The sequence below is a fragment of the Tursiops truncatus genome, chromosome 2, assembly GCF_011762595.2.
Source record: "Tursiops truncatus isolate mTurTru1 chromosome 2, mTurTru1.mat.Y, whole genome shotgun sequence".
NCBI lineage: Eukaryota > Metazoa > Chordata > Mammalia > Artiodactyla > Delphinidae > Tursiops > Tursiops truncatus.
Window position 1 is genome coordinate 165,722,228 of NC_047035.1, and position 13,271 is coordinate 165,735,498.

General features: G+C 43.6%; 1 protein-coding gene across 1 annotated transcript in view; it reads left to right on the forward strand.

Annotated features, from left to right (window-relative positions):
• The first annotated feature begins 11,024 nt into the window (after window positions 1-11,024).
• GPR158 (G protein-coupled receptor 158) overlaps window positions 11,025-13,271 on the forward strand; it is a 329,361-nt gene continuing 327,114 nt past the window's right edge. The window contains exon 1 of the mRNA XM_019933175.3: window positions 11,025-12,103. Coding sequence (XP_019788734.2) covers window positions 11,202-12,103 — 902 coding nt within the window. The 5' untranslated portion in view covers window positions 11,025-11,201. The remainder of the gene's footprint in view (window positions 12,104-13,271) is intronic.

Consider the following 13,271-nt stretch of genomic DNA (forward strand, 5'->3'; position numbering starts at 1 on the left):
TCATATGTCTCGTGTTTTGATTTGCATTTCCACGCTCACTAATGAGGTTGAACATTTGCTTTATGTGTTTCTTCTGTTTTGAAATTTCTGTTCATGTCTTCTGCTCATTTTTCAGTTGGGATATAAGTACTTTAAACTGATACATAGGAACAGTGATTTTTCTAAGGAATAGAATTAAGTTTTATTCTAAAATTAGGATTCTACTCCCAAATGAAGTTGGCACACATTATTTTATATATTAATAATATTCTTACTCTAGGAAAACCTTAATTGCATCTGAAATTCAGAGGGTATGAATGGGCAGCCACATTCACGACCTTTGGAATATTACAATCCTGAATTCAACAATTTTCAACCATCTCAACCATTATCATCCTGCTTTCCCCATCCACTTCTAGTCTAAACCACCCTTGTCTCTCACTTTGACTAATGCAACAGCTTCCTAACTGGTCTCTCTGCTTCTATTCTTGCCCTCCTCAGTCAGTCTCTATAGCAGCCCCCATGATTTTGTTACTCCTGTCAAAACCCTCCCATGACTTTCAATTGCCCTTGTAATAAAACCAAAACTCATTGCCACAGGGCAAAAAGCTCTATGTGATTCGATTGTTGCCTTCTCTCTCCGTCCACCTTTCCTTGACCTCTATCCACACAGAAATTTTTGCTGTTCCTGGGACAGACCAGGCTTGATACTCTTTCAGGGGTTTGATGATCATTATTTTCTGCTGGGAAAGTTGTTCTCCTGAGTCTTCCCATGTATTGGTCTTTCACACCATTCACTCTCCTACTCAATGCCACTTAACCAGAGGTGATTTCCCTGACCTCCAATCTCGATATATCTTCTTATCCCACTTTATTTTTCCTCACAGGACATATTACATCTGAATGTAAGTGCCACAATGGCAGAAACTTGACTTGTTTCCTGCAGCATCACTTTTATACAGAATGGTGTCTGGCACATAGTGGACCCCCCAATAGGTATTTGTTAAATAAAATAAAATAGTAAATAATATAGATGAGAATGCTACCCAAAACTTCTTCGGTTGTTCACCTAGACGTTCACAGATAGCATTAAATCAGCATACGTAAACCATTATCATACAGAATCGGTTCTAAGAACTAAGATGATTCTAGCTAGAATCAAAGGCTGATTCTAGAAAATCAAGTCAATCTTGGAGAATATCTAGAGTTGGTAGTTTTTTTTTTTTTAACAAACTTTATTAGGTACATTTTACATATCACCAGTTTCTAGTGTAAAACTCAAATGATTTTAAATAACTTTACTGAAAATAACTTTACTGAAAATAACTTTACTGAGTGGTACAGCTACCATCATCAGTTTTAGAACATTTTCATCCCCCTCAGTAAGGTTCCCTTGTGCCCATTTATAGTTGATTCTTTTTTTTTTTTTTTTTTTTACAGTTGATTCTCATTCCCATTTCCAGCCCCAAGCAACCACTAATCTACCTTTTGTCTCCATACATTTGCCTTTTCTGGACATTGCATCTCAATACAACGTGTGGTCTCTGGGTCCAGCTTCTCTCACTTAGCATAACGTTTCTGAGCTTCATCCGTGACACAGCACGTGCGGGCAATTTGTTCATTGCTATGGCTGACTAGGATTCTACCATATGGCTGTACCACACTGTGTCTATCCATTCCCCAGTTGATGGCCTTGTCCGTGGTTTCTGGACTTTGGCTATTGTGAGTAAAGCTGCTGTGAACATTCATGTGTGTGTCTTTGTGCGGACATACTGCTTTCATTTCTCTTGGGCAAATACCCAGGAGTAGAGTTGTTGGGTCACATGATAGTTTATATTCAACTCTTTTGAGAAACTGCTAATCTGTTTTCCAAAGTGACTGTGCCACTTTACACCAGAAGTACATGAAGGCTCCTGTTTGTCCACATCCTCACCAACATTTGTTATCATCTGTCTTGTTTATTATAGTCCTTCTAGTGGGTACGTAATGGTATCTTGTGGTTTTGATTTTCATTTCCCTAAAGACTAATGATGTTGAGTATCTTTTCATGCACGTATTAGCCAATCGTATATCTTCTTTGGAGAAATGTCTATTCAAAGTGTTGGTAGTTCTTAAAGGTCTTAAAGGAGAGGAAGCGTATTTGTGGAAGTTTTCTCAATACACAGAATTAACTTCTACAAAGGCAGACATAGGATGGGAGTGTGCAAAGTACTTATAAAGGAAGAGTGTAAACAGCATAGCTTTGTTAGAATGGAGTATCTCCAAAATGTAGTGGAGGACTAGTGGGATGGGCAAAAAAATGGCCTTGAATGCCAGGTTGAGTAATGCAGTGTGAGAGGAGTGGTAGCACAAAGAGATTGGATTTTGATGCCTAAAAGAAGTACTTGGGTTAAATATGCCTGCACTAGTTTTCTTGTTTGTAGGGACATAACAGGATATATTCCTCAGTCCATTATAGGACTGTAGGAGAAGAATAGATTCCAATGACCATTTGGTTCATTTGTCTATCCAGGCAGAATTAAATATAACTCATTTCTGATACATGGATATAGTTTCTACTGGAGATCACAAATTATTCTTCAAGGAAAGATATTCTCTTCTGCTCTTGGCTAATCCATTTCAATTAAAAACAACCCTGACATTCAGAAAAGCCTTCTTATTGCTTTCTTCTTTCTTTCTTTTTCTTTTTTAAATAAATTTATTTATTTATTTGGATGTGTTGGGTCTTCGTTGCTGCACGCAGGCTTTCTCTAGTTGCGGTGAGCAGGGGCTACTCTTTGTTGCAGTGTGCAGGCTTCTCACTGTGGTGGCTTCTCTTGTTGCGGAGCATGGGCTCTAGGTGCGCGAGCTTCAGTAGTTACGGCTCGTGGGCTCAGTAGTTGTGGCTCATAGGCTCTAGAGTGCAGGCTCAGTAGTTGTGGCGCATGGGCTTAGTTGCTCTGCGGCATGTGGGATCTTCCCGGACCAGGGGTCAAACCTGTGTCCCCTGCATTGGCAGGTGGATTCTTAACCATGGTGCCACCAGGGAAGTCCCTCTTACTTCTTTCTTCACTTTTAATTACATTTTAATTTTTTACTCTAAAATATCTGATTTGAGATATAAAAACGAACAATTGAGATAGCTACTTTTCATCACATTTGGTCTTCATGATACTGCAGATTCTTGAAAACTGTTTCTCTTTTTAGCCTTTGTTCCCTAGTCTGCTTTTTCTATGCTCATGAAGAACCCATCCCTCTGCAGACACTGTGATAAATGATGGCCATATAGACTGGAAGCCAGCCCCATCACCCAAGAACATTCACTGACACAGTGAACAAAAGGAACTGAAAGCTTCCTGTGCCAAAACTTCTCTAAAATTCTCCTGCGTTTGAATAGGGAGTTGTTGGTAAAGACCGGGCAAAATTTTCCCTGAAACTATTGATTCCCAAGGGTATATCAAAAGGACAAGTGGAAATGATTTATATATGCCACAGGACTCAGGCTTCTGCCTCAGACCTACTTAAATGCTAGTACCGAAAGCAATCAAAAGAAGACACTTCTAAGTAAACGTCAATAACTATCTCACAGGAATGGACGTTCTCTCTTCCTTTTCCCTGGGGACAACCCAGACGTACAGCTAATCTGTCATTGAGCACTTACTGTCTGTAAGAGAAGGAGAAAGAGGAGGAAGAGGAGGAGAGACCAACTGACCACAGATTAGATAGGAAATCTTAAAGTAAATTTCTTTGCCTCCTTTTTTTTTTTTTTCTTTAGGGATAGCAGCAGAGGTCTGGAGGAAACTTTTTTTTTTTTTAAGTAGGCATACATAATATTACTGTTAAAATAAAACGATAGATTTGCAGAACTGTTTTGTACCTGGATTCATACTTAGGTTTGTCATTTTCTTAGCCTGCGGATATTCCTGAAACATGCGCAGTGATTGTCTTCTTTCACATTTTGTTGGCATATATTTCCATGTTATGTTTCTTTATTTTCCTTTTCCATACAATCCTGATGTTAAGACGATGTCTGCAATTTCAACAATATCAACGTTACTGGATTAATTTCCTTCAAGTTTTTTAAAATAACAGCAAAAAGTTTATAAGCAGCTTACTACTCTAAACTTGTTCTTTATAAGTTTGTTTGGATTTACAAGTTTCTGCTCTTCATCAATGAGGAACCGTCATTAGTTAGTGTATCCTATGTGTGAATGATCCTGGGCACTTGAAGATCCCAACTTGCAGAAGCTTCTGTGTTCAGATGGAGAGACAAGTCCTAAACTGATCATGAAGTAAACCCCCATTATGCCCAAGGTAATATGCTGATGAAAGCTATATCATGAATTATAACAACATATGGGTACATATGGTGTGAGGGGCTTCCCTCCAGCAAGGGAAGCAGGCAAAATCGAGCAGAGACAAAATAATCCATTTCCCATCTTTTGCTATCCACAAAGTCCATATTTTGGTAAACTTTGTTTCAAATTTTTTGGTTGTTCTTATTTCTTAATAAGAAACAGAGACAATCCTTGCATTGAATGGAGTTGAGCTTTGAATAATTAATTTGGTGTGATTTTTTTGTGAAGGTCATATTGGTCCTCTCCTGCACTGCTGAATGTCAGGTCAGTGTCATGGGACACTGTTTGGGGAAATACTTCGCCTCAGCACATTCAGGATCCTCCTAACATAAATGCCATTTCCTGGTGTTTTCTTCCCTTGTGGTCAGGAAGTTCTTCAAGTGTCTTTAGTTTACAGAACCATTTTGTGTGCATGGGGGTAAGGGGATTAGGGAAACTAGCAATTTGGGTCAAAGCCCTAGTGACTCTATAGATGATACTGTGTTTGCACTTCACTGGGAATGCAAGAACAGCCCAAGTCATGACTTCACAGTGAAAAACAGAGGAGACAACTCTGGAAAGAGCAGGAGTGTTGTTAGAAGCGATGCTGACAGGGAGTAAGAGTTTTAAGGGTAAACTGGAGGCAGATGAGAATAAACTGCTAAGTAAAAAACATAAACATCTTGAGTAAGCTTTCTAAGTTAGAAATAGGTTTTTTTTTTCTTGCTAGATTTCAGGCATATTTTCATCCCTTAATTTGACTTTCTCCTCTTTCCACATTAAATGGATGGAAAAGTGTTACCAAAAAGTCAGGGATTATAATGATGAAAAGCACATCTCAGAGCAGTGGTTCTCAAAGTGTGTTCCCTGGACCAGCAGTATTAACATCACAGGGGAATTTGTTAGGAATGCAAATTCTCAGGCCTTACTCTAGACCTACCAAGTCAGCAGTTTTGGGGCTAAGGCCACTAATTTGTGCTTTGACAAAAGTTCTCCAGGTATATCTAGTGTGTATCAACATGTGAGAACCACTGGTGTAGTGATTAAGGGTATGACCTCTGGAGCCAGATAGCTGTAGTACTTAGGGCAATTCATTTGTTTGTTTGTTTCCCATCTGTAGAATGGTAGTTGTACCAAACTCACAGTGTGGTAATGAAGAGTAGATGAGCTAAAGTGTGTAAAATCCTTAGAGCAATGCCTGGCCACTGTAAGTGCTATATAAATGATTAGGTGATGATGATAATCTCTTTATAGGTGTTATTTTCATTTTTTCCCCCCACAGGGTACATTTCACAATTTACAGCACAGCTTTTTGTTTACCAGGAGAGCTTCTCCCCTATTACCTTAGAGTTATTTTCCATGGCTCAAAGCAGCATTTCTCAGCATGTGCTCCATGGCTTATTTGCATCAAAACCACCTGTGGTGCTTATTAAAATGCAGATTCTTAACTTCCCCCCAGACCTAGAGCAGCGATCAGAATTCTCTAGTGACACTTCTTCACCCAGAAATTTCAAAACCACCACCCTTGGATAACAAAGACTATGATCTTCATTTTGCAAATGGGAACGTGAGGCACAGGGGGTAGCATAAGCTCAGGGAAATCCAGAATCTCAGTAAGACCAGGAATAAGAACTGGATTTCTGATTTTGTGTTATATTGACAGATTATGCTGCTTCTTTGTGGCTTTATTTGCTTTATCAAGAATTTGATTCGGGTTGTGCCACTTTGTTTACTGAGACCGAGCATTATTTAACCTAAAAATAACATTTACATTATAAATCTAGAACTATCAAAAATGATGAGTTCCTGAAAAATATACCTGGACCATTATCCATCACTCAGCTAAAATTGTTTCAGTTGTGGCTGTATGTAATACATCCCTTTTTTTTTTAAGTTAAGTATTCTTAAAAATTAATTAAATTTTTTTGGCTGCGCTGGGTCTTCGTTGCTGTGCCTGGGCTTTCTCTAGTTGCGGACAGTGGGGTCTACTCTTCGTTGCGGTGTGTGGGCTTCTCATTGCGGTGGCTTCTCTTGTTGCGGAGCATGGGCTCTAGGTGCACGGGCTTCAGTAGTTGTGCCTCGTGGGCTCTAGAGCGCAGGCTCAGTAGTTGTAGCGCATGGGCTTAGTTGCTCTGCAGCAGGTGGGATCTTCCTGGACCAGGGCTCGAACCCATGGGCCCTACGCTGGCAGGTGGATTCTTTTTTTTTTTTGCGGTATGCGGGCCTCTCACTGTTGTGGCCTCTTCCGATGCGGAGCACAGGATCCGGACGCGCAGGCTCAGTGGCCATGGCTCACGGGCCTAGCCACTCCGCGGCATGTGGGATCTTCCCAGACCGGGGCACGAACCTGTGTCCCCTGCATTGGCAAGCGGACTCTCAACCACTGTGCCACCAGGGAAGCCCTGGTAGGTGGATTTTTAACCACTGCACCACCAGGGAAGTCCCTAATACATCACTCTTATGTTAAAGATGAAGCAAAAGGGCTCAGAGAGGTTGAGGAAACTGTCAAAAGTCACATGACTAGACATCAGCAGTGTGGAAATTAGAGCTTGGTCTCCCAACTGCCAATCCAGTGTCCTTTCGCCATATGCCACTGTCCTAATCCTTGCTGATTTAAATGATTTAAAAGAGCACTTAAATTTTAGAAACAACTTTACCTATACTGCTCACATAAAATCTGGTCTCAGCAGTTTTTTTTTAACCTCCTTTAATTTCTTTTACTTAAAGATATGCTAATATCACATCTTCCTTTTTACAGTAATGATAAATCAATAATATACTGACAACTAATAACTCAAAGCTCCACTGCATAATGCTTTTTCATCAGTGCAAATTTGACTGTTCTAAAGCAGTTATATTGACTTTTCAGGCTGTGATGAAAACGCTTTGGGTCTTTTCACACAGGGCCTACGGGTCTTGTATACACTGATCTATTACAGTCAAGCTCCCACACAGTATTAATATGCATTTAGATAACTTAGCTCTTAACTTGAGGCTACACAGGGATATTTATCTCCTCTACAAATCACGCTCATGTAATTGGTGGGACAGAGGTGCTATTCATGCTAGGATCACTTGATTATCCTATAAAATGATTTTCTTTTTGTCTCAATTGTTTGTATTTTTTATATTATATATGAACTTCATCTTAATGCAGTCATCTTTTTCCATTTCTCTTTCCTGCTAAGTTTCTTTTCATCTTACCCTTAGCTAGTTCACTACTACTTACTACCTAGTTAACTACTCCTCATTTTTATATCTTAGCTCAACTGTTACCTCCTCATAGAAGTCTTCCTTTTCTTTCTCTCTCTCTATAAGAATCTCCCTGCCCCCATACCATGCACTCTTTGTAACTTTACAGCGTTTATTTCTTCATGGCACTGATCACAATATGTAATTTTAAAATTTATTTGTTTGCTTTTTTATTGTTTCTCTCTCTATACACTTGACTGTGAGGTCCATGTGTCCATCATGCAGGTGTTTGCCCGAGTACTAAGCATGATGCCTGATACACAGCAGAGGCTAAATCAACATTTGTTGAATGAATATGTCTGTGAGTTGCTGTGGAATTTTGTAGTCTGCTTAGAGGGGTATGAGTATGTGTTATATCTTGGTCCCCTATAATAACCTCTTTTGGATGATCTCCTTCAGTGACAGACACTAACATAGACGTAGGGTTGTCTATCTACTCAGTTAGTTTCCTTGACTCCAGATCTATTAAATGGACAGGCCTCCTAGACCATTTGGACCATGGTACCTTATCGTGAGTAAACCTAGGTTTTCTAGATCATTCTAGACCATGATGTACTATCTTCCAGAGCTTGTATTCTATGGTAGCCTCTGGTCACAGGTGGTTATTGAGCACTTGAAATGTAGCTAGTGTGAAGTTCCATATGCTGTGAGTGTAAAATACACATTGGATTCTGAGGGTTTAGTATAAAAATGTAGAATATCTCATAATAACTGTCATACTGTTTACTTATTGAATAACATTTTGGGTCTATTGGGCTAAATAAAATATATTATTACATTTAATTTCACTTTTTTTCTTTTTACTCTTAAAATGTGCTACTGGAACATCTGAGATTATATATGTGGATCACATTTGTGACTCACATTATATTTCTATTGGGCAGTGTTGTTCTAGACCTAACTAGTTCACCTCTGTTGTTTGCCAATGTAGACTGAAGGTGATCCCCTGAAGGGAATGCCCAAATTGCAAGAGCCTCTCATAGCCTGCTCCATTCTTGTTAGCTGTGTACTAGGGGAAGAACTGGCACTCCAGGAGAGTGGCTCAGGTGTCATTTCAGTACTCCCTCAGTGTCAAATCATGAGGCCCACATACAGTTTGCATCCCGAGACACAGAAACTTTAAATGTATTGCTAGTGTCCATATATCTTGCTTAAAATAATGATATGACCAGAACCCAGATCTTTCAATTATGCTAAGTCATTGAATTACTTATAGAAGGACTGACTAATAAAATTATATCTTCCTTTTAAAATGCAATACTAGAAAATTTTAAAGGATTGTTAATTAGTTATACAGGTTTTCTTAAAAAAAATCAATTAATGATGAAATTACACCAGCCTTTAGACAACTAAATAGAAAATCATATTGTATACTCTGATAAATTAAACAAACAGAAACTCCTATTATTGCCACGTGTGCTATAGTAGAGGATTAAACTGGGATGACCTTTATTTAGCAAAAGAGTATACATTGCAAAGCAAAATTTAAATAAGTCAGATATGAACATGAACTCTACTTGTAAATAAACACAAATCTAATAACCATTCTTTGCAAAGCTATAAAATCTCCCTTGGAGACAATACACTGCAGTTTGGAAAACTGGTTGCTATGTCTTATTCCAAAAGCCCTCACCACTGACACATCAGGCAGACTTCTCTTCTTAGGTAATGAGATGGATTCCTAAATAATTAGCTTCATCATCATTATCTTCTGGTTCATTCATTAGTTTAGCAAATATTTAGTGGGAACCAACTATGTGCCAGGCATCTGTGTGTTCTAGGTGCTCAAGATCCTACAGTGACCAATGCAGACAAACTTTTGCTCTTTGGAGCTTAAATTTTTGTGCTTAGGTATTTTCTCAACAGGAAGAATAAAATGAAATGATAAAGCAAATCTAAGCAGTGCTACCTTAGAATGCCACAGGTAACTTTTTTTTTTTTTAAGTTGGGAATTGAAGTGAATTTGAGACTTTCTATCCTGTGTCTTTCTTGGGGAATTTGAAAGTGGAGGTGCATATGGAAGGTGGAGGTGCATAAAACCATACCTATCCAAATTACTAATCAGTATTTTCAGAATGAAAATGTCAGAAGACCCTCTTAAAGCTTCAAATAAAACCATTAGACTGTGTTAAGGGATTTTCCAATCATTCTGGGGGGTCTTGGCATATTTATTCAGCTCTTCCTTCTTCTGCTGGGACATCCCAACCTATAGTTAACCAGATGTCTTAGTTCTTACATCCATTAATTCTAGGAACTCCCAGTCAGAATGGCTTCCCTTCCCGCTCAACAGGCTCATTCTCATTCTCTCACAGTCCGAGTCCAGCCCCGGCACTTATTCTCTCCCTTCCACATATTCACTTGCTTACACTTCCACAGGTTCCCCTTCATCCCTTTCAAACAGAGAGGTTCCTTTAATACGGCATTTTTCCCTTAAAGTTCAGCCGGTAGATGTCTCCATTACTCCCTTATAGCTAAGACCTCGGCAAGTAGGGTTTAATCATTTCTTTAACCGACAACAAGGAAGAAGATTTGATAATTTGCCCAAAATAAGCAGATGCTCGGGAGGACACGTCTCCATCCTACGTCCCTTCCCTCCGATTTAAGCCACAAATGAAAACTACTTTCTCCCTCTTTACCAGGCAAAAGGAAAGGCTGATTTAACTAAGCATGCAAATGCCAACACCCTCCTCCTCGGTACGTCCAAGTTTCCTTCGCTCTGAGCCGCCACACGTCTGCTTCTCCCTTCACTCCGCCCACCCCACCTCTCACCCCCTCAGGTTCCCGAGTCATCAGGGAACGCGAGCGGGTGAAAGGACTCAGCGAAGCTGCATCCCGCGCCACCGCCTCCTCCTGCGCCTCGGGTTCAGCACTGGACAGCTCCCGCACCAGCCCAACAAACGGCAGTCGGCTGATTGACAGAGGAGCCGGCCAAACAGGGCGCAAGACGACTTGAAGCCGCCCTACAAGGGTTTGGTTGCGGCCAAGCCGCCTCTTTAAACCGGCTTTCCTCCCGAGAGCAGGGAGAGGCAGGAGTGTGGTTTGTGGCCAAACTTAAAGACTCCAATTAACCAGCTGCCTAGCCCTCGTGATTCCGGAAAGACAAACGCCTTAAAAGAAACCCTAGCTGCTGCGCTCGCGGTGCGGGTCTGGGCGCGCGCGCTCCGCGCCTCGGGGCGAAGCGGACGAGGAGGAGCCTGAGCCGGGAGGCGGGAACGACCTGCCACGGGCGAGACGATGGAGCAGTGTCTTTGGCGGCCGCGGCGGCGGCAGCAGCAGCAGCAGCAGCTCCTGAACACACCTCAATGAGAGCGGCGGTGGAAGCTGCTAAGCAGAAAGACGTAAGCAGGCCAACTATAGCTGCCGGCGGCTAGAGGGGATGTAAGCTGCTGGGCTCCAGGCTGCGAGGTGCGCAATCCCGAGCAGACCCATGGTGGAGCAGGAGCAGCCGGCGTTGCCACAGGTGATCTGATCTCCTGCGACGGTAGCTCAGTCAGCCGCGCGTATTTCAGAACATCCCTATTTTAAAGTCCTTTTGGACTGGGTGCCAGCTGAAAAGGGGGAAGACTCCTAGTAAAAGTCTTAGTGCTGATAGATTGACGACCAAAATTTAAAAAGTGACTCCCTCCGTTACCTCCTCTCCTTGCTGCGAGGCAGATGGGAGCCATGGCTAACCCCTTACTCTGCTGCCTCCTGCTCGTTCACCTGGGATTGGGAGCTGCCGGCGCCAGCCGCGACCCTCCAAGTCGGACGGATTCCTCTCGAGAGAAGACCCTGAGGGCGAAGCAGCACGCCCAGCAGCCGGCTCGAGCCTCTGCCTCGGACCCCTCGGCTCCCTGGAGCCGCTCCACCGACGGCACCATCTTGGCGCAGAAAATCGCCGAGGAGGTGCCCATGGACGTGGCCTCTTACCTCTACACCGGGGACTCCCACCAGCTGAAGCGAGCCAACTGCTCCAGCCGCTACGAGTTGGCGGGCCTGCCGGGGAAGTCGCCTGCCCTAGCCAGCTCCCATCCCTCCTTGCACGGGGCGCTGGACACGCTGACACACGCCACCAACTTCCTCAACATGATGCTGCAGAGCAATAAGTCGCGGGAGCAGAACTCGCAGGACGACCTGGAGTGGTACCGGGCACTGGTGCGGAGCCTCCTGGAGGGTGAGCCCAGCATCTCCCGGGCGGCCATCACCTTCAGCACCGAGTCGCTGTCCGCCCCAGCCCCGCAGGTCTTCCTCCAGGCCACGCGCGAGGAGAGTCGCATCCTGCTCCAGGACCTGTCCTCCTCAGCACACCACCTGGCCAACGCCACGCTGGAGACCGAGTGGTTCCACGGCCTCCGGCGCAAGTGGAGGACTCACTTGCACCGCCGCGGCTCCAATCAGGGGCCCCGGGGCCTGGGCCACAGCTGGCGGCGCAGGGACGGTCTTAGCGGGGACAAGAGCCACGTCAAGTGGTCTCCGCCTTATCTGGAGTGCGAGAACGGCAGTTACAAGCCCGGGTGGTTGGTCACTCTCTCCGCTGCTTTCTACGGGTTGCAGCCTAACCTGGTCCCGGAATTCAGGTAGGGAGGGAAAAAAGATAAAAGCAAAGCCTTCTTTCCGGGTTCATGGGTAGGTGCGCATGTGGGGAAGGAACACTGTGGCTGTGACATTTAGGCCTCCCACCTTCAAAGCAGAGCCCCAGGCTGAGGGACACCCCACGCAGGCGCAAGTGCTTAGGGACAAGAAGTGCCCCGCATTTGTCAGCTTCAGACACTCAGCAAAAGCTTTTCTCTCAAATCAGTTCCCCTGCAAGGGGCAAGGGACGGGAGCTCTTGGTAGAGCTGAGAGATGCCCTATGTTTCTCTAACCCTCGGGAGAGCAGGGAGGGGAGTTCTCGGTCAGGGGTGATGCACTGCACCCTGGCAAGCTCAGGGCATGCCAGCCAGGCACAGAGTGGCGAGCCAACTCACAAGAGTAGGAAAGGGAGTGGGAAGAAAAGAGTTCGTTATTTCCGCCACTTCGGGATAGGCTCTACCTACTTCTTCCTACGTGTGTAGTTTGAGGCGCCAGTCTGTTGTTAGTCAGTTACCAGAGCGCCTAATGAAAACACTGCAATCCCCTGGGCAGTTCTGTCCCTTCAGCAGTGAGTCAGTCCCAGCAGCACAGCTGTCTCTAGGATCCATACTTTGCAGTTTGACAGGTGCGCTCCTTCTACTTGTCTCCCTCCTTCCCTCAACCCATCTCCCATTCCTTGGTCCCCTCTTTCTCCTGTTTTCTGTGTTAGGCACACCTAAGGGTTCTCTGGCCCTTCACATACACACATTTTATAAATGAACCTGGTTGAGTTATCCTAGGGAGGGAGGGATCAGTTCTCACTGAATTCACTCAGGGAGCTCAGAGAAAATTTAGTAATAGTTCTGTATTTCCTGCCTCAAGGTATAGCATTTGTGGGAAGATGAGAATTTGCAGATTAGCAGGTGGTAACTTGTGCCCTGGGACGTGCCTGATTTTTGGGGTGGGGGACTTTTAGAAGTAGCCCTGTTGAGTGAACATGAGGAACAGAAAGGAAAGAGTAGAAACTCCAAAGAAGGCCTGGGAGAAGGCCACAGATTGACTGGTATCCTCCCCAGTTCCCAATGGGAAGAAGGTCTTGGGGGTTGAGGTTGCTTCTGTACTTTTTGGGAAACTGGGCAAAAGTGAGAAACGTGTGTGTTTTAATGCCCTTTTGGTACAACAAGGACAGGATGA